The 21,026-nt window shown below is 45.8% G+C and overlaps 1 protein-coding gene across 2 annotated transcripts in view; it reads left to right on the top strand.

Moving 5' to 3' along the window:
* Positions 1–21,026, top strand: part of LOC143974592 (17-beta-hydroxysteroid dehydrogenase 13-like) — an 80,644-nt gene that overhangs the window by 13,801 nt on the left and 45,817 nt on the right. The window contains exon 1 of one of the 2 annotated variants that reach the window (XM_077476143.1): positions 325–453. The exons of the other annotated variant lie outside the window; for it this stretch is intronic. Within the exon in view, the coding sequence (XP_077332269.1) occupies positions 340–453 (114 nt within the window). The 5' untranslated portion in view covers positions 325–339. Of the gene's footprint in view, positions 1–324; positions 454–21,026 lie in introns of those variants that run through there. 2 annotated transcript variants of the gene reach the window in all.

Below are 21,026 nucleotides of genomic sequence, written 5' to 3'. Positions count from 1 at the left end.
GCAGACAGAAGTGTATCACTTGAATCCCGAGACACTATAGACACACGATAGGATACGCTTACCAGCGTTGATGGACACGTGTACCATACGGCAGTGCGTCAAATGCGCTTGTGGTTCTCCTGTTGGTAACACCTGAAACACGTGGAAAGGCGGATCTCAATCCCCGACCATGAAGGCACACCAAAGACCATAGAAACGTGGGAAAACAGCCAGAGGTATCTCCAACGCATCCAGGATCACGAGTGGTGAAGTGAAATTAAAATTGGAGAGTGCAAAATCCTGTGAGATTTGGCATCAATCTCCCCGCTGATCGTGGCTCCACTAGAACCTCCCTCCACGATGAGTCATGCACGCCCTCTGAAGGCGGAATTACGAAACGCGTACAGGCTCACGTTGGTGGAGTCTTTCCGGGACTCATCGCGGAGGGAGGTTCTAGTGGAGCCACGATCGGTGGTGAGATTGATGCCAAATATGTCATACGCTGGATGATTGTTATTGTTCTAGTAAACATATTATGTAAGGGGGGAGTGTTTTTATTCTAATAAACAGTATAACACTATGAAGGATATCCCCTTGTATTCTTACATGCTTTATTTACTGCACTACACTGATCCTGCCAAGGAGATTTCCCAGTGAGAGAGGCTACAGCCTTATGTTGTAGAGGATTTACCAGGCTCTGCTTATACTTACCTCTGGTAAACCTACACACAAAGGGGTGAGCACTTGGTGGATTGGTGAAGGTGTAGCAGCTAATGATTCAAGAATTCTGATTCTGCTTTCATCAGAAGCCAACAATAGCATCTACTGTTGTTTTTTTGGCAGTCTACTGCATGGAACTATTTATAGGGGGACGGGGCTGATCACACCACTTTCTATATATACACCTATGCATAGCGGATTGCTGGACATTTTAGCGGACCTATTTTCTTGAAACTATAATTATATGAGAGTTTATTGTTTCTCATTTTTTGCACTATATGAGATAGTAGTATTGCTTAAATGTTTTTTATCCATATAAAGCGCTGTTAATGCTTTTTGTTTTTTTAATAGAGCATATTTTAGTATTTTTTTCAGAATTTTATAATAGCGGCTGGGAGTGCAAACAAATCTTATTTACATTTTTTGAGCGCTAGGTTCAGGAGTACGTAGTATTTCTGGAATTTGTTTTTATATACTGTACATTAAAATTATAAAGTTACTACCACACATCATTTGGCTTAAGTCTCCTGCTGAGAATAGTACAAGAGCTTTAACCACTTGATATTCGTGCTATGGCCAAATGACAGCCACAGCACGGATGTGAATTCCCGGGAGGCGGTCATATGACGGCCTTCCCTGTGCACACTCCCTGCGCGCACTGTGATCACCGAGTCACTAAGACTCGGGTGTTTACCGATCTAAGTAAGGGGCCGGTCCTGGCCCCTTACCATGTGATCAGCTGTCAGCCAATGACAGCTGATCACATGATCAAAACAAAAGCTCGGTAATTTCTTTTTTTTTCTCCTCACATTGACAGCGGAGGAGAAAAAAAAAGCCAATCACCGGCTCACCTTAAAGGGACATCGATCCCAAAACGGAAGAGGCAATTATGCCTCATAACTGCCACCTGAAAGTGTCCACAAGTGCCACCTATCAATGCCCACAAGTGCCACCTATCAATGCCCACCAGTGGTGCCAATCAGTGCCACCTAGAAGTGCTGCCTATCAGTGTAACCGATCAGTGCCCATGACTGCCACCCATCAGTGCCCATCACTGCCACCTATCAGTGCCCATTACTGCCACCTCATCAGCGTACATCAATGACGGACAAACATTACCTGTTTTAAAATTTTATAACAAAATAATAAATTTCTGGCTTTTTACATTTTTTTAACAAAAAATTAAAATCGCACAGGTGATCAAATACCACCAAAAGAAAGCTCTATTTGGGGGAAAAAAATGATAAAAATGTAATTTGGGTACAGTGTTGTATGACCAAGCAATTGTCATTCAAAGTGCATCAGCGCTGAAAGCTGAAAATTGGTCTGAATAGGAGGGGGGTTTAAGTGCCCAGTAAGCAATTGATTAACAAGCCATCCATGAGCTCTCTATCTTGTGCTTTAAAGTGGACGTAAACCCAAAAAAAAACATTTTTTAATTAAGGCTGGCACCTTGTACAATATAGGATTTCACATAATCTGTGTCCAGTCTTGCCAAGAAGAGTTAATCCAGCTCTGAGCAGTCCTATTATCTTTTTTCTGTGAGACAAAAACTGACACACAGAGAAATAGGAGTCAGTTCCTCCCCCTTGCTGTGAGTGACAGGTGATTTACATATCTCATGCAAAAGCCTGAGAGAGGTATTCTGTGTACTTCAGATCCCCTGTCCCCTCCTACTTTCTTCTCCAGCTCTCCCAGGATTGGCTGCCCCACACCTCAGCATGATTGGGCATGCTGAAGTCATGTATGTGGTGACCTTTCTGGGTTTTGACTGGATATTGGTGATCATAGCAGAAATTCAGTGTAAGAAATAAAAAGGAGAAAATGCATGTTGACAAGGGGAGTGTAGAGGTGGGCTGGGAGTCTACGGACATCACGACTCCACCCACCAAGCTGTGGACAACAGACCCACCCACAGAATCTGCAGTTTTTCGGGTCTCATAACAGACAAAGGGGAGACATTTGACAGGAAAAGATACATGCAGGAGGCATGTATATCCTTATAAATAACCACTACAGTCATAGTTTAGAAATAGAGTGGGTTTAGATCCACTTTAAGTCATAGGACGTCCTCAGGATTTTGAGCCACTGCACGCCCCCGGGGGCTCGCATCGTGACGATCGTTGTTGCGGGGTGTCAGTCTCCGATGGAGACTCTTTACCACATGGTCAGCTGTGTCCAATCACGGCTGATCACAGTGTAAATAGGAAGAGCCAGTGATCGGCTTTTCCTCACTCGCGTCTGTCAGATGCAAGTAGAGGAGAGCCGATTGGCTGCTCCTCTGACAGGGCGGGTCTATGCTGATCGATTATCAGCACAGCCCCCCGAGAATGCCGACACTGGACCACCAGGGATGCCACCAGACCACCAGGGATGCCCAGCACCAGGTATGCCAACCTAGACCACCAGGGATGCCAGTCAGTGCTCACAATGGATACCAATCAGTGCCCACAATGGATGCCAATCAGTGCCCACAATGGGCATCACCGATTGGCATGCATTATTGCTTGGCACTGATTGGCATCCATCAATACAAAACAATACAATACAATGTCGCCTATCAGTGCCCATCCATGCCACCTATCAGTGCCCATCCATACCAACTATCAGTGCCCATCCATGCCCATCTGTGCCACCTATCCATGGCCATTCATGCTGCCTATCCCTGCCAATCCGTGCCAGCTATCAGTGCCAATTTGTGCCACCTATCAGTGTCCATCCGTGTCGCCCATCAGTGCCACCTATCAGTGCCGCCTATCAGTGTCACGTATCAGTGCCCATCAATGCCACCTCATCAGTGCCACTTCATTGGTGCCACCTCATTAGTGCCCATCAGTGTCGCCTTATCAGTGCCCATCAGTGCAGCACCATCAGTGCCCATCAGTGAAGGAGAAAACGTACTTATTTACAAAGTTTTGAAACTGAAACAAAAAAAAAACATATTTTTTTTCACAATTTTCGGTCTTTTTTTTTTTTTTAGAGGTGATGAAATACCACCAAAATAAAGCTCTATTTGTGGGAAAAAAATGATAAAAATTTCATTTGGGTACAGTGTAGCATGACCTCGCAATTGTCATTCAAAGTGCGACAGCGCTGAAAGATCAAAATTGGTCTGGGCAGGAAGGTGTTTAAAGTGGTTGTAAACCCTTACAAACCACTTTGACCTACAGGTAAGCCTAGATTAAGGCTTACCTGTAGGTCCAAGAAATACCTCCTAAACCTACAAGGTTTAAGAGATATTTGCCGAAAGACAGGCACCACTGTCTACGGCACATGCAAGTAACCCAACAGAAACTCTGAGGCCGCGTACACACGGGCGGACTGTTCGCCCAACCTTGTTCGGCAAACAGTTTCATCAAACAGTCCGCTCAAAATTTGCATGAGCGGACTTGCCCACACACGAGCGGACTGTTTGACGAACAAGGTTGGGCAAACAGTTCGCTCAACTTTTGAAATGAACGGACTCGCCCACGTAAGGCGGAGGCAAATCCGCCCATTTCGAGCGCGTGTACAGGTAGGCGGGGCCCGCGAAGGAGACGTCGCGGGCTCCGCCGCCTGGAATGGGCTTAAAGGGGAACCCCAACGCCGAAAAAAATCGGCGTGGGGGTTCCCCCAAGTCCACACCAGACCCTTGTCCGAGCACGCTACCCGGCCGGCCAGGAAAGGGGGGCGAGCGAGCGCGCCCCCCCTCCTGAGCCGTACCAGGCCGCGTGCCCTCAACATGGGGGGTGCCTTGGGGAAGGGGGGGCCGCGCGGCCCCCCCACCCCAAAGCACCTTGTCCCCATGTTGATGAGGACAAGGGCCTCTTCCCGACAACCCTGGCCGTTGGTTGTCGGGGTCTGCGGGCAGGGGGCTTATCGGAATCCGGCAGCCCCCTTTAAGAAGGGGGCCCCCGGATACCGGCCCCCCACCCTATGTGAATGAGTATGGGGTACAATGTACCCCTACCCATTCACCTGTGAACTAAAGTACAATAAAAAACACAACACAGAGAAAAAATATTTTATTGCACAGCTCCGGGGGTCTTCGGGGGTCTTCTCGCCGGACTCCTCCGCTATGTGTGTGTAGCTCTTTTGCTAGCGGAGGAGTCCGGCTTTCTTCCTCCCCGCCGCCGGCCTCTTCTCCCGACTTCGGGGGTCTTGTCCCCCTCTTCGGTTCTTCTGCCGGGCCACCGCGCCTGGTCCGGTGGCCCGGTCTTCTGTCGCCGCCTTCGGTTCTTCTGCCGGGCCACCGCGCCTTCTTGTAGCTCTTTTACAGGCGGTGGCCCGGTCTTCTGTCGCCGCTGTCGTCGCCGCCGCCGCTGCCGCCTTCCGTTCTTCTTGTTCTTCTTCTTCTTCTCCTGGAGATGTTGACTCGACGATCTCTCCGGCCGGAATGCCAGGGACACGCTCCGCTGCCACTTATATAGTGACAATGGGGCGGTGTCACATGGTATATGTCACATGGGTTGGTCACATGGGTTGATGTCACATGGGGACTATGACATCGTAAGGGGGCGGGGTCACCATGTGACCAACCCATGTGACATATACCATGTGACACCGCCCCATTGTCACTATATAAGTGACCGCACAGCGCGGCTCTGGCATTCCGGCCGGAGAGATCGTCGAGTCAACATCTCCAGGAGAAGAAGAAGAAGAACAAGAAGAAGAACAAGAACGGAAGGCGGCGGCGGCGGCGGCGACGACAGCGGCGACAGAAGACCGGGCCACCGCCTGTAAAAGAGCTACAAGAAGGCGCGGTGGCCCGGCAGAAGAACCGAAGGCGGCGACAGAAGAACGGAAGACGGCGACAGAAGACCGGGCCACCGGACCAGGCGCGGTGGCCCGGCAGAAGAACCGAAGAGGGGGACAAGACCCCCGAAGTCGGGAGAAGAGGCCGGCGGCGGGGAGGAAGAAAGCCGGACTCCTCCGCTAGCAAAAGAGCTACACACACATAGCGGAGGAGTCCGGCGAGAAGACCCCCGAAGACCCCCGGAGCTGTGCAATAAAATATTTTTTCTCTGTGTTGTGTTTTTTATTGTACTTTAGTTCACAGGTGAATGGGTAGGGGTACATTGTACCCCATACTCATTCACATAGGGTGGGGGGCCGGTATCCGGGGGCCCCCTTCTTAAAGGGGGCTCCCGGATTCCGATAAGCCCCCCGCCCGCAGACCCCGACAACCAACGGCCAGGGTTGTCGGGAAGAGGCCCTTGTCCTCATCAACATGGGGACAAGGTGCTTTGGGGTGGGGGGGCCGCGCGGCCCCCCCTTCCCCAAGGCACCCCCCATGTTGAGGGCACGCGGCCTGGTACGGCTCAGGAGGGGGGGCGCGCTCGCTCGCCCCCCTTTCCTGGCCGGCCGGGTAGCGTGCTCGGACAAGGGTCTGGTGTGGACTTGGGGGAACCCCCACGCCGATTTTTTTCGGCGTTGGGGTTCCCCTTTAAGCCCATTCCAGGCGGCGGAGCCCGCGACGTCTCCTTCGCGGGCCCCGCCTACCTGTACACGCGCTCGAAATGGGCGGACTTTCCGAGCGGGAACAGTCCGCTCATTTCGAAAGTACAGCGGACAGGCCCACACACGGGCGGACTGTTCGCTCAAACACAGTTTCAGCGGACAGTTTTTCGGAATTTCCGAAAGACTTTGTCCGTCCAACTGTCCGCTGAAACTGTCCGCTGAAAGCCCACACACGAGCGGACTGTCCGCCCAAACACTGTTCAGCGGACAAGGTTGGGCGAACAGTCCGCCCGTGTGTACGCGGCCTGAGGACAAGTTTAATTTCTAACATGTGCATGCTATGTGTTTTCATTAGAAGACTAGCAGGCTGACAAGATTCTACTCTTCATAGATATTAAAAGGCAAAGAGATGTGATTTTGGTGCCTCTATTGTGAATAGGGATGAGGCGAACACCCCCTGGTTCGGTTGGCATCAGAACTTTCGAACGGACCGCAAATTCGTACGAACTTTAGAACCCCATTGAATTCTATGGGACTCGAACATTCGAAATAAAAAGTGCTAATTTTAATGGCTAATATGAAAGAAACTGTCCTAAAAAGGGTTTGGGGACCTGGCTCCTGCCCCAGGGGACATGGGTCAATGCCTAAAATGTTTTTAAAAATGGCCATTTTGGCGGGAGCACTGATTTTAATGACGATTAAAGTGAAAAAAAAAGTGAAATATTCCTTTAAATATCATGCCTGGGGGGTGTCTATAGTATGCCTGTGAAGTGCCACGTGTTTCCCGTGTTTAGAACAGTCCCTGCACAAAATGACATTTAATGGAAAAAAAGTCATTTAAAACTGCTTGCGTATTATCTGGCTCCGACAATATGGATGAAAATCATTGAGAAAAATGGCATGGGTAGCCCCCCCTGCCCATTACCAGCCCCTTTGGGTCTTTTTACGGATATTAAGGGGAACCCCGTACCCATATTAAAAAAAGGAAATGCGTGTGGCCCCCAGGCCCTATATACTCAGAACAGCAGTATACAGGTGGTGCAAACAAGACAGGGACTGTGTAGGTTTGTTGTGTTTAGTAGAATCTGTTTGTAATTTGGAACTGGTAAATTTTTAAAGTGTAGCTCCAGTCAAAAAATCTATTTTTAAGCTTTTTGGAAAACATGGGGAAGGGTTATCACCCCTGTATAATTTGTTTTGCCGTCCGTGCAGTTTTCATGCATTTTGTGGTTTAATTTTTTTTTCTCTTTAAACACGCTGTAAACAAACTGTATATAGCTGGTTGCTAAGGAGGAGGCTGGGAAGCCGGCTGCCACATCCTTAACAACCGATGAGTCATCAGCTCTCAGCATGGTTCCCCGCTGACAGCTATGCACTACGTCATTTCCAGAGGGAGCTTGGAAAGCAGGTGGAGCACATGCCGCGATCCAGCCCGTAGAATACACTGTTTGTGCTTAAGTGTAGTAGGTTTAGACCTAAACCATTACTGGGAAGGTCTTTGTCCCTATATTGTTTATTGTTTTTAATGTGGTCAGTTTTAAATAAATATATTTTACGGGACTTACTACACTATGGGAGTTATATCTCTTCCTTATGAGGACCTATACCTGAGCTTGTCTTCCCTGGATATTGTGAGTGGGATAGTGTACAAGAGGAGATCAGTGTGGACATCCAGCTGGAGAAACCAGTAAGAGGGGCTACCGATATATCGCTGCAGGAGCCACCTAGAGAGACCACCTAGGTTATCGATATATATATGCTGATCAGCCCTGTAGGGGTAACAGGAGCTGGTGAGTGGGGACCCTTGAGGGGAAGCACAAGAGTCACCTGATCTGCTGAGCACAAGAGTCACTTTCCATTTTTTTTTTTGTTTCTTATTTTCCCTTTTTTTATTTTTATTTTCAACTAACACTTGGTTTATCTATTATTGGACACTTGGTCATTTTGGAGCTTCACTACTTCTACAATTTTGGCGATGTGGACTTTCTAGTGCTTTTACACATAATTTTTTGAGGTGTGGCCAGTATAATTCCTTTACCCCAATTGTGGGGGGATCATTATCACATTTCAGGATTGAACATTTTTAATACTGTGTAGACTGGTCTCATAATTGGTTTGCACAGTGGTAGTCACAGTTATAATTAGACACTTGAGTGTGTATATCTAATTGGTTGGGGCACCTATTATTATTTATCAATAGTTGGCTTGGTGGTTTATATTGATGTTATTTGCACAATTTATTTACATTCACACTAGGTACTCATTTATGGTATAATTCTTATTTTATTATATTTATATAATAGCTGTGGTCCCCGGTATCAGTAGCGCCACTCACCCCATTTATATTTTTTATAATTTATGGTTTAGCCCCTTAGGGGGGTCCAATAGGGGACGCTGCACACCTATTTAATCCTAAGAGCGGAATTTTCAAATTTCTTTTGAAAAAAAATTGTGATAAAAATGATGTGGGGTCCCCCCCCAGGCCCTTCGGATCTAAGGCATGCAGCCCAGCAGGTCAGGAAAGGGAGGGGACGAGCGAGTGCCAACGCCCCTCCTGAACCATACAAGGCTGCATGTCCTCAACATGAAGGGATGGGTGCTTTGGGGGGCTCTACCCCCCCAAAGCACCTTGCTCCCCCTGTTGATGGGGATAAGGGCCTCTTCCCGACAACCCTGGACTGTGGTTGTCCGGGGCTGCGGGCTGGAGGCTTATTGGAATTTGTAAGCCCCCTTAAACAAGGGAGCCCCCCGATCCTGGCCTCCCTATGTGAATTGGTATCCGTTACCCATTCACCCCAAAAAGCAGTGAAATGTTAAAAAAAGAGCCAGTTTTTGACAAGTCCTTTATTAAAAAAGAAGCCAGCAGCTGTCTTCTTCCGGTGCTGCCTGTCCCGGTGCTGTCTTCCTGTGCTGTCTTCTCCCGGTGCTGTCTTCTTCCAGAGCTGTCTTCTTGTGCTGTCTTCTCCCGGTGCTGTCATCTTTCTTGTTGTCAGTGACCCACAAAAAAAGGCCGCTCTTCTTCTAAGGCTTCTTCATTGTGTTGTTGCCTGCTGTCTGGCATCTCTTGCTATAACAGCTTAAACTCATCTGGGAAGGCTATCTACAAGGTTTAGGAGTCTGTCTATGGGAATGTTTGACCAATCTTCCAGAAGCACATTTGTGAGGTCAGGTACTGATGTTGAACGAGAAGGCCTGGCTCGCAGTCTCCACTGTCATTTATCCCAATGGTTTTCTATTGGGTTGAGGTCAGGGCTCTGTGCAGGTCAGCCAAGTTCCTCCACCCCAAACTTTCTCATCCATGTTTTTATGGACCTTTGTGCTATTGGAGGATGGATTATAGTGTAGAATTGTTTTTCAGGGGATGGGCTTCGCCCCTTAGTTCCAGTGAAGGGAACTCCTAAGGAGTCGGCATACCAAGGCATTTTGAACAATTATATGCTCCTGACTTTGTGGGAACAGTTTGAGGATGGCCCCTTCCTGTTTCCGAACATGACTGTGTACCAGTGCACAAAGCAAGGGCCATAAGGACATGGATGAGTGAGTTTGGGGTGGAGGAACTTGACTGAACTGCACAGATTCCTGACCTTTGGGATGAATTAGAGTTGAGACTTCAAGCCAGGCCTTGTCCATATCAGTGCCTAACCTCATAAATGCGCTTCTGGAAGAATAGTCAAACATTCTCAAAGACAAACTCCTAAACCTTGGACAGCCTTTACAGAAGAGTTGAAGCTGCTATAGCTGCAAAGGGTGTGGCTGCACTACTGCTGCTCTCCTGAGTTCCAGTGAGGCCTACTGATCCAAGGAGCTTGATTACTAACTATACCCAGAGTGGATGCAGGAATCTGGGGTAGACCCAGGGGAGGATCCCCCGGATGGCCAGAGTACCGGTCCTCCCATACCAGTGTTTGAGGACCTGGAAAATAGCCCAGCTAAAGACAAGCCTGGCAATGTACAGAAAGAAGGTTTGTGTGAGGACTGCGAGAGTTGCCAAGGAGGAAGAAGTACTAGACATGTGCAGAGTAAAATATTTCGTTTCGGAATTTTGTTTTCGTCAGAAAAATTAATTTATTTAGTTACTCCCGAAATTCGTTTTTATTTATTTCGTTTTTCGTTCAAAAATTGCATTCGTCCGAAAATCCACATGAATTACGGTCGAATCTGTCTTTGAAGGCTTATGGTGTCTGTGTATAAAGAAGATTTGACGGAGCTAGTATATAGCATACTTCGTGTGAACTTTAGAACCCTATTAAAGTCTATGGGACTCCAACGTTCAAATCTAAAGTGCTAATTTTAAAGACTAATTTGCAAGTTACTGTCCTAAAAAGTGTTTGGGGACCCGGGTCCTGCCCCAGGGGACATGGATCAATGCAAAAAAAAGTTTTAAAAACTGACGTTTTTTCGGGAGCAGTGATTTTAATAATGATTAAAGTGAAACAATAAAAGTGTAATATTCCTTTAAATTTCGTAGGGGGGGGGTGTCTATAGTATGCATGTGAAGGGGCGCATGTGTCTGGTGCTTAGAACTGTCCCTGCACAAAGTGTCATTTATGCAGGAAAAAAAGTCCTTTAAAATTACTCGCAACTATTATGAATTGTCGGCTCCGTAATACAGAGAACACTCATTGAAAGTCATTGATAAAAAAAATAAATAAATAAATAAAAAAGCGTGGGGGTCCCCCAAATTCAATTACCAGGCCCTTCAGGTCTGGTATGGATATTAAGGGGAACCCTGCCTCAAATTTAAGAAAACAATTGACGTGGGGTTCCCCTTAAATATCCATAACCAGACCCTTCAGGCCCAGGAAGGGGAGGAACGTGGAAGAGTCAGTGCTTGGTTTGATGCGGCAGGCTACTGCGGTCCTCGCAACCACCTCTAATGTCCAAGAGGCATTTGGCTGTATGATGGGCAGTAAGATGCAAGAAATGGAGGAGGGCTGATGCCTCATCTGTGAGGAGGTCACATTTCAGGCCCTAAATAAGTGGGTGAGGGGCCAACTCAACCAATAAAAGTCATGTATGTGAGTTGGACCATACTCCTCCTCCACCTCCTGCAACAACTCCAACACCACAGCCACAGCCTGGAAGGAAGTCAAGAGAGTGATGGCCTGGGTTCAGTTTGGTCTGGCGAAAAATGCAGGCTGTTGTAAGACCACAGCCTGGGGACATATATGTCATCTGCTGCTGCTCCCGATCTCTCAGAGTCCTGGACCGGATTGTGCTCCCTATTAAATGGACTCCTCAGGCTACCAGTTTTGCCTGTCAAATAATTGATGTCTGCCCTGGGGTACAAAGGCTTTGACAATTTCAACAGTTTATCAAGCGTTGCCTTCCTCTTTAGTTTGTTATGACCCCTAATAAATTATTTTTATTTTTTTTACAAATACTTGGCTATGTGTTTTAGTTTAAAAAGGACAGTTTGTTTGTGAGTAGGCAGGCACATTTCACAAATACAATGTCAAATTAACAAGGGACACCAACCAACCTCTTTGAGTTTAAAAAAAAACAAGATAACAATGGTGTTGTGGTAACTTGACACACAAAACGGCAAAAAATATTATGGAAATCACTATAAAAAACAAACAAAAAGAAAATCAGAAGATCTTGATAAAAAAAATAAAAAGTAGATTACTCAAAAAAAAAAAAAAAAAAAAAAACATTATTCTGGAGATCTGGTGAAAAAAAAAAAAGATTATTCAGGAGATCACGAGAAATAATAAAGAAATCAGTTTATCAGAACTGTGTGTGAATATCAGCAGCAAAGCAACTTCATTATTCTAGCATTATAAATAAGAGAATGCGCTGCATTGAAAGATTTAAAAATTTGCAGCATGACGAATGTGCTACATTCGTTTTACCAGACCGAGCGATTCCGTCTCCTACTTAATTCTGAGCATGCATGGAATTTTGTGCCTCGGACTTGTGTACACACGCTCAGAATTTCCGACAAAAGTTTTTTGTCGGAAAATTTGAGAACCTGCTCTCAAACATTTGTTGTCGGAAATTCCGATAGCAAATGTCCGATGGAGCATACACACAGTTGGAATTTCCCATCGGAAAATCTGACCGTGTGTACGAGGCATTACAGTGGAGTTGTAGTACTTTCTACTGGCATGGTAACGTGTTGGCCGGTTATCAAGCTGGAGATTGGAAGGTATATGGTCCTGGACGTTTCTGTCATGCGGCATGATCTACATTTAATAAATATTTATGGACCACAAACTAGGTGGGACAGGAAATGCTTCTTTACAAAGATTAAGCCTTTCCTTTTTACATCTCAGCAAGTTGTCTTTGGAGGTGATTTTAACACAGTTACTAGGCCCAAAGACAGGAAAGGCTCCACTGACAGCCTGAGATATGATAGCGTTTTTCTTAATACGATAGCCAGGGCTGGAAGATTTGCATATTAAGCGTTGCCCAGACAGCATGGGTTACACATTTACGCAAGGCAGTTGTGAGAGCAAGATAGATTTTTTTTTAAGGGGGACTCTGCCTTTTCGGCTTCTGAGTGTCGTATGGTGGAGTTCTCTGATCACCTTATGCTGTCTGTTATTCTCAATGCTTCAAATATGCCACCTAAAGGAAAGGGTATTTGGGGAATGAATTCAGCTATGCTGGATGACGAGACGGTAAGACAATATTTTGAGGATTTTTTTCAGGCTCAGGTAACTATCCTGGATTTCTGCAGCAGTAAGTCGGAGTGGTGGGAGCTTGCCAAAAGCCGGATTAGTGGGTTTTTCAAGGCCATAGGAAAAAGGAAACAGCTTGAGAAGTACCAGCAGCTGCAGAGAAAACTTGATCGCCTTGTCTTGAGTGGTGGAGATTCAGTTTCAGATTCTCTCTGAGGTGAAACTTCTCCTTAGGAAGTATCAGTATGACCGACGTGCTTTGGTTCTGGAAAGGGACTACGGGAAATATCACTCGCCCGACCCTTATCAGAACTGTAAACAAAGCACAGCAGTTAAGATGGTTGTTGGGCTAAGGGATAGCACGGGCAAAATCATTTGACGAAATCCAGGTCAGGGATCCTGGAGGTCTGGAGGTCTCAAGGTCTTTTTATGTGGCTCTTCTGGAGGAGAACTACCTCGATCGGGCAAAGATGTCGAGTTTTCTGGATTCTACACCAGGTCTGGGAAATAACATTCTGCTAGCAAGTTTGATGGGGGAAATCACAGCAGAAGAGGTAGTCAAAGCTATAGTCGGTCTGGCTATTAAGAAAACACCTGGGCCAGGATTGACAGCTGAATTTTATAAGACTTTCAAATCCAGCTTGGTACCTTATCTTGTGGTATTTAACGGCTGTCTGCAAGAGGGTTCGCTCCCTCCCTCCATGAGACAATCTGCTGTGATTCTGTTGTCAAAAGGCAAGGGTCCCTCAATGATTGAGAATTGACACCTGGCCACTTACAAATCAGGTAGGTTCTCATTTACTGAAATACCTACTTTGCTAGCTAGCTATCTCAAATTTTATTTGTTTGTGATAACTTACCACAATTGCCAACTCTTTGCTCCATAAAAACATGTATTAATAGCCCAAACTTTTGCTTAGTTTTGGGTACAGTAGAAAAGGTATAAAGCGTTTCTGTCATGCGGCATGATCTACATTTAATAAATATTTATGGACCACAAACTAGGTGGGACAGGAAATGCTTCTTTACAAAGATTAAGCCTTTCCTTTTTACATCTCAGCAAGTTGTCTTTGGAGGTGATTTTAACACAGTTACTAGGCCCAAAGACAGGAAAGGCTCCACTGACAGCCTGAGATATGATAGCGTTTTTCTTAATACGATAGCCAGGGCTGGAAGATTTGCATATTAAGCGTTGCCCAGACAGCATGGGTTACACATTTACGCAAGGCAGTTGTGAGAGCAAGATAGATTTTTTTTTAAGGGGGACTCTGCCTTTTCGGCTTCTGAGTGTCGTATGGTGGAGTTCTCTGATCACCTTATGCTGTCTGTTATTCTCAATGCTTCAAATATGCCACCTAAAGGAAAGGGTATTTGGGGAATGAATTCAGCTATGCTGGATGACGAGACGGTAAGACAATATTTTGAGGATTTTTTTCAGGCTCAGGTAACTATCCTGGATTTCTGCAGCAGTAAGTCGGAGTGGTGGGAGCTTGCCAAAAGCCGGATTAGTGGGTTTTTCAAGGCCATAGGAAAAAGGAAACAGCTTGAGAAGTACCAGCAGCTGCAGAGAAAACTTGATCGCCTTGTCTTGAGTGGTGGAGATTCAGTTTCAGATTCTCTCTGAGGTGAAACTTCTCCTTAGGAAGTATCAGTATGACCGACGTGCTTTGGTTCTGGAAAGGGACTACGGGAAATATCACTCGCCCGACCCTTATCAGAACTGTAAACAAAGCACAGCAGTTAAGATGGTTGTTGGGCTAAGGGATAGCACGGGCAAAATCATTTGACGAAATCCAGGTCAGGGATCCTGGAGGTCTGGAGGTCTCAAGGTCTTTTTATGTGGCTCTTCTGGAGGAGAACTACCTCGATCGGGCAAAGATGTCGAGTTTTCTGGATTCTACACCAGGTCTGGGAAATAACATTCTGCTAGCAAGTTTGATGGGGGAAATCACAGCAGAAGAGGTAGTCAAAGCTATAGTCGGTCTGGCTATTAAGAAAACACCTGGGCCAGGATTGACAGCTGAATTTTATAAGACTTTCAAATCCAGCTTGGTACCTTATCTTGTGGTATTTAACGGCTGTCTGCAAGAGGGTTCGCTCCCTCCCTCCATGAGACAATCTGCTGTGATTCTGTTGTCAAAAGGCAAGGGTCCCTCAATGATTGAGAATTGACACCCCATTAGCTGTCTCAATGTCGATTGAAAGATTCTAGCAGAGATAATTTTCTGGCGCTTGTCGTCAGTAGCAGACAGATTGCTTTCTTGTCGGCAGCCTTGTTCAGTCCAGGGCAGGAGCACTTTTTCAGCGGTGTTAGCTGTCCGAGAGGCTCTGAAATGTTGCAGGGCTGAAGGCTGGGGAAAGTATTTGCTGGCATTGGATCAGGCGAAGGCTTTTGATCGTGTTAATCATGAGTACCTCTGGCTTCTCCTTGACAAGTATGGCCTGGAGGGTGGGTTTATTGGATGGCTTAAGACTTTATATAGAGAAGCAGAGAGCTTCATGCTTGTTAACAGCTGGGTTGCGCGGCCCGTCAGGGTTGGATTGGGGGTGTGCGAGGGGTGTGCGCTGAGCCCTTTGCTATGCCTGTTCGCAACTGACCCCTTCGTCAGAAGGCTAGAGAGCAGACTGTTTTGTGGGGTGCCGGTGGGCATTAGTGGTGAGCCACCCTTGAGGGTTGTAGCCTATGCTGATGACGTTTCTGTCTTTATCTCTGGGACAGAGAAGGCACAGGAGGTGGTCTCAGTGATAGAGCAGTATTCCGAGGCATCAGGCTCCAAGGTCAACTGTTTTGGATGAGTGAGGGAGGTGAGAGCTTTGCACTTCCGGACACCTTCCCGAGGCCTCAGCAGAAAGTCAAAATAATAGCCATCGAGTTTGGCCCTGATGATTACAGTAAGTCAAATTGGGAAGCCAGGCTGAATGATGCTGATGTAAAGGTGAAATGCTTGAAAGGGGTGGCAGCTCTCCTTGAGGAAAAGGGTGGACTTGTTTAAGACCTACTTGATTCCTTTCTGTATGTCAGCTTTGTTTGCATCTTGCCAGAGTCCGGTTATACCAGGATTTATAGTTGTTTCTTTCAATTATTATGGGTGACTCTTGTGAAGCAGAATGTGACTTATCTATCTAAGTGGGAGGGTGGCCTAGGGATGGTCAACCTGGTTGTGTTCTTCTCTCTGATGTTTTTGAAACGTAATTTTGGTAACATGCTAGCAGAGAGACCGCCTGGATGGATATTTATTTTCCAGATCTGGTTTAGACCTTTTCTGGGCTGTTGAGTGAGTGGTGGGCCAGTGAAAAGCCTATGAGTCAAGCATTGTAAGATGCCGGCTTATGTTGCCCCGTGCCTGAAAATTCTTAGATGTGGCATGTGACAGTGGATGATATCGGATCCCTCCCTAGGAGACTCCTGGGTGAGAAGATAGTGGGTATTGTCTTTCAAGCGCCACTGGCCTTAAGGGATTGCCCAGGTCATATTATGAGCGATGGTTTACGTTTGATAAATTCTGAGCAGATTCCCTTGAAATTTAAGGACCAGGTCTGGCTTACTTTCCATGGTAGGCTCTATGTGAGGGGGAAGGTGAAGTGCCGCTCTTTGGGCAATCGTGGTTGTCCAAGAGCAGAGTGTTAGGGTGAGGTGGAAACCATGGACTACTTCTTGCTTCAGTGCCCTTTTAATGTTGAAGTCTTTAAAAAGGTGGGGAGGGTTCTGAATATTTATTTTTTTGCCTAGCATGTCTTATGCTGATTGGGTGTATGAAGCATTGCAGATTTGCAAGGGATTTGATTTGGACACTCTTTTTCTAGTAGTCCGATATTACACCTGGAATGCACGATATCAGGTATCCCTTCATCAGAAAGTCCTTCCTGTTCCGGTGGTGGTGTGTGAGATTCTTGGTGAGGTAGGGAAAATTTGGGGTCTCAAGCAGTGGCGGCTGGTGCTCTATTTTTTGGGGGGCGCAAACAAAACTCCAACCAACCCCCCCCCCCCCCATCACTCACCCGCAATAGGGCCTACAGATAGATAAATAGACAGACAGACAGATAAATAGATAGACAGATAGACAGACATATTGGGTGAGATATAGATAGATAGATAGATAGACAGATATTGGGTGGGATAGATAGATAGATATCTAGATAGATAAATGGATAGACATTGGGTGGGATAGAGAGATAGACAGATAGACAGACAGACAGATAGATATTGGGTGGGATAGATAGATGGACAGATAGACAGATAGATAGGTATTGGGTGGGATAGATAGATAGATAGATAGATAGATAGATAGATAGATAGATAGATAGATAGATAGATAGACAGATATTGTTAGATAGATGGATGTTGGGTGGGAGATAGATAGAGAGATAGAGAGATAGATAGATAGACATTGGGTGGGATATAGATAGACAGATGGATAGATAGATAGATAGATAGATAGATAGATAGATAGATAGATAGATAGATAGATAGATAGATAGATAGATAGATATTGGGTGGGATAGATAGACAGACAGACAGATAGATAGATATTGGGTGGGAGATAGATAGATAGAGAGATAGATAGATGGATGGATGTTGTGTGATAGATAGATAGATAGATAGATAGATAGATAGATAGATAGATAGACAGATAGATACATAGATAGAGAGATAGATAGAAACATAGATAGAGAGATAGATAGAGAGCAATGGCAGCTGGTGCTCTATTTTTTGGGGGGGCGCAAACAAGACCCCAACCAACCCCCCCCCCCCATCACTCACCCGCAATAGGGCCTACAGATAAATAGACAGACAGACAGATAAATAGATAGACAGATAGACAGACAGACAGATATTGGGTGGGATATAGATAGATAGATAGATAGATAGATAGATAGATAGACAGATATTGGGTGGGATAGATAGATAGATATCTAGATAGATAGATGGATAGACATTGGGTGGGATAGACAGATAGACAGATAGATAACTAATGGGTGGGATAGATAGATGGACAGATAGACAGACAGACAGATAGATAGATATTGGGTGGGAGATAGATAGATAGATAGAGAGGGATTTAGTGGTGAATAAGAGAAGCATGATCAGCACTCAGCAGTCACCCCCCCCCCCCCCCCGCTCTCCTGCACATGCTCCACTCTGTCTAATCCAGCAGATTGTGAGTGAATAGCTGGAGGAGTGGGGGGGGGGGGCAGAGGTGAAGCAGAACACCCTCCCAGGCAGGCAGGTAGATCTACATACCTCTGTCAGTGTGGCTTCTCCATCACCGCCCACCTGCCAATAGAAAACCCCACAGCAAGGGGAATGCCTGCACTTCAGGCAGCGGTGGCCAGTCCATTACTTCCTGTTTTTTTGTGTGCTCAGTAGAGAGGGGAGGGCCCTCTTCACTGAACACATGGGATTAGTCCTCACGGCGGCCATGTTTTTGTAGCCCGCCGGAAGTGACTTTGTTCTCACACGGAGAACAAAGCACTCGGCCGGGCAGATGCTGGTGGCGTGATCGATTGCACCACAAAGCATCTCCAAACCCCACCAATGAAGTGCCATGTCTGCAATCTCCTGATTGCATTGACGTGGCATTTCCCATAGTGCACTGTGTCTGGCTCCCGGACACAGTGCACTTACTTAATGGACATTGCTTTTTTTTTTCTTAAAGGGGCCGTTTTTTTAAATTAATAATTTTTTTTGTGTGACTACAGCAGGGGGGGGGGGGCGGCGCCCGGGCGTCCCCTATGGACGGGCCGCCACTGGTCTCGAGAAAGATAGATGGCGGCAAAGGGTCTGGATAAAGGCGTGGAGGAATACAGGCCTGTAGCTGCTGTTTGTTGATCTCTGAGTTTTGGGTTCTTTCCCTGTTTTCTCTCTGGACACTTCTTTCGATTTTGAAGGATAAACATAATTTTTTAAGAAAAGTATGCACACATTATTATATATGTTTCTTGGTTGGTATATATATATATATTTATTTTCTGGAATAGGCATCTTAGCACTGCTTTGACGGTATCTCTAGAAGCATTGCACCCCTTTATGAGACCCTGTATACAGGTCTTAACCGTCGTCTCTATTTCAATCTTAAAGATTTTATTTATATTTTATTTATATTATCAATAATCTCTACCCAATACCTGAATAATTTCGGGCATTTCCATAACATGTGGATAAAATAACCAGATGCCCCACACCTAGGACACTGGTCATTCATCCGCCATCCCAATTTAAACATTTTTTTAGAAGTATGATATATTCTATGGATTAGGAACAGATGAGATACCTTCTGTGAAGGGGAGATTGAGGCCAGTATCCCTTGTGTAAGGATCCAATCCCATTCTCCTGTAGTCAATGGCCCAACATCTCCCTCCCATCTCTCCTTGCTCTTGATGGGCCCCGCACAATCTATTGTTCTAGCTTGTAATCTAGTGTATAGTTGGGATATCAACCCTTTAGTTGAATCCAAAGTCATTATTTGTGCCAATGTGGAGATCTGGGACCATTCAACTATTTGCGATCTAAACTGCATCTGGATAGCATGTCTTATTTGGAGATATTTATAGAACAAATTGTTAGATAGATTACATTCCTGATTCAAGTCTAAAAATTATTTCATGATGTTGCCCACGTATAGTTGGCTTACTCGGTTGATACCCTGGTTCTCCCATTCCTGAGATCTCGCTATATTACTTAACTCTGAAAGCTTTTTATTATTCCATGGGGCACAAATTCTGCTATTCCTTGATATCCCAGTATAGCCTTCGTTGTCTGCCATACTTTCATAATTCATTTTATCGTTGGGGGTCTTAAAGTAAACAAATCTGCCTCTAGGGCCTCTATCAATGTATTATGTGGGGTCCCCCTCAACATCATCCTACTAATACAGCCTAGGGTGCGGAACCACTATACCCCCTTCTTTAGGCAGCAGATACATAGTGTATCTTTAACTGGTTCCTGACCGGCGCACGCCGATGTACGTCGGCAGAATGGGACTGCTGGGCAAATGGGCATACCTGTACGTCCCTTTCAATTTGCCATCACGCACGCGCCGGCCCGGGACCTCTGTGAGTTTGGTTGGGTGTCCCATGGACTCCAGTGCCGCGGGGATACCCGCGATCGCCTCACGGAGAGGAAGAACGGGGAGATGCTAATGCTAACAAGCATCTCCCTGTTCTGCCTAGTGACAGTGTCACTGATCTCTGCTCCCTGTCATCAGGAGCAGAGATCAGTGACATGTCATACGTAGCCACGTCCCCCCACAGTTAGAAACACTCCCCACACTTAACCCTTACACTGCCCCCTAGTGGTTAACCCCTTCACTGCCAGTGTCATTTACACAGCAATCAGTGCATTTGTACAGCATTAATTGCTATATAAAGGACAATGGTCCCAAAAATGTGTGAAAAATGTCTGATGTGTCTGCCATAATGTCACAGTCACAATAAAAATTACTGATCGCAGGCATTACTAGTAAAAAATTATTATTAATAAAAATGCCATAAAACTATCCCCTATTTTGTAAACGCTATAACTTTTGCACAAACCATATATATTTTTGGGGGGATATTTATTATAGCAAAATGTAAAAAAGAATGCGTTTTTTTTCAAAATTGTCGCTCTTTTATTGTTTATAGCGCAAAAAATAAATACCGCAGGGGTGATCAAATACCACCAAAAGAAAGCTCTATTTGTAGGAAAAAAAAGGACGTCAATTTTGTTTGGGAGCCACATCGCACGCCCGCGCAATTGTCAGTTAAAGCAACACAGTGCCGAAATCACAAAAAGTGCTCTGGTCAGGAAGGGGGTAAAATCTTCAGGGGCTGAAGCGGTTAAATGATAAATTATTGTAAAAATAAAAATAAACATAATTAAAATATTATTGCAGAGTGCACCCATGAAATAAAATTCACAGACCATTATGAGTTCTTTTAAAGAGGAACTCCAGCCGAACTTCCCATTTTTTCCCCCCCGCTTACATCATGGTGGCATCTGCATACTTCAGATACTCACCCATCCAATGGATCCAACATTGACCTGCTGAGATCATCTCATGTCCATCTACAGCTCCGTCCCGCGCCATCATGCCGATAGGCCCGCCCCCTCCTCCTGTTCTTAATTTAAAGTCTATTGGGTTCTCCGCATCCAATTCGCTTGACAGGAGACTGTGACCGGCTCTCAATGGAGCCGGTTCACACATCTCCGGGGTGGCCATGTTTTAGGTCCGATTTCACCCCAGAAATTGGACCTAATTCGGACCTGAAGCAGCAACGGTA

The sequence above is a fragment of the Lithobates pipiens genome, unplaced genomic scaffold (assembly GCF_037356315.1).
Source record: "Lithobates pipiens isolate NorthernLeopardFrog02 unplaced genomic scaffold, aLitPip1_a1.2 Scaffold_13, whole genome shotgun sequence".
Taxonomy (NCBI): Eukaryota; Metazoa; Chordata; class Amphibia; order Anura; family Ranidae; genus Lithobates; species Lithobates pipiens.
This window is presented reverse-complemented; position numbering and strand designations above follow the sequence as displayed.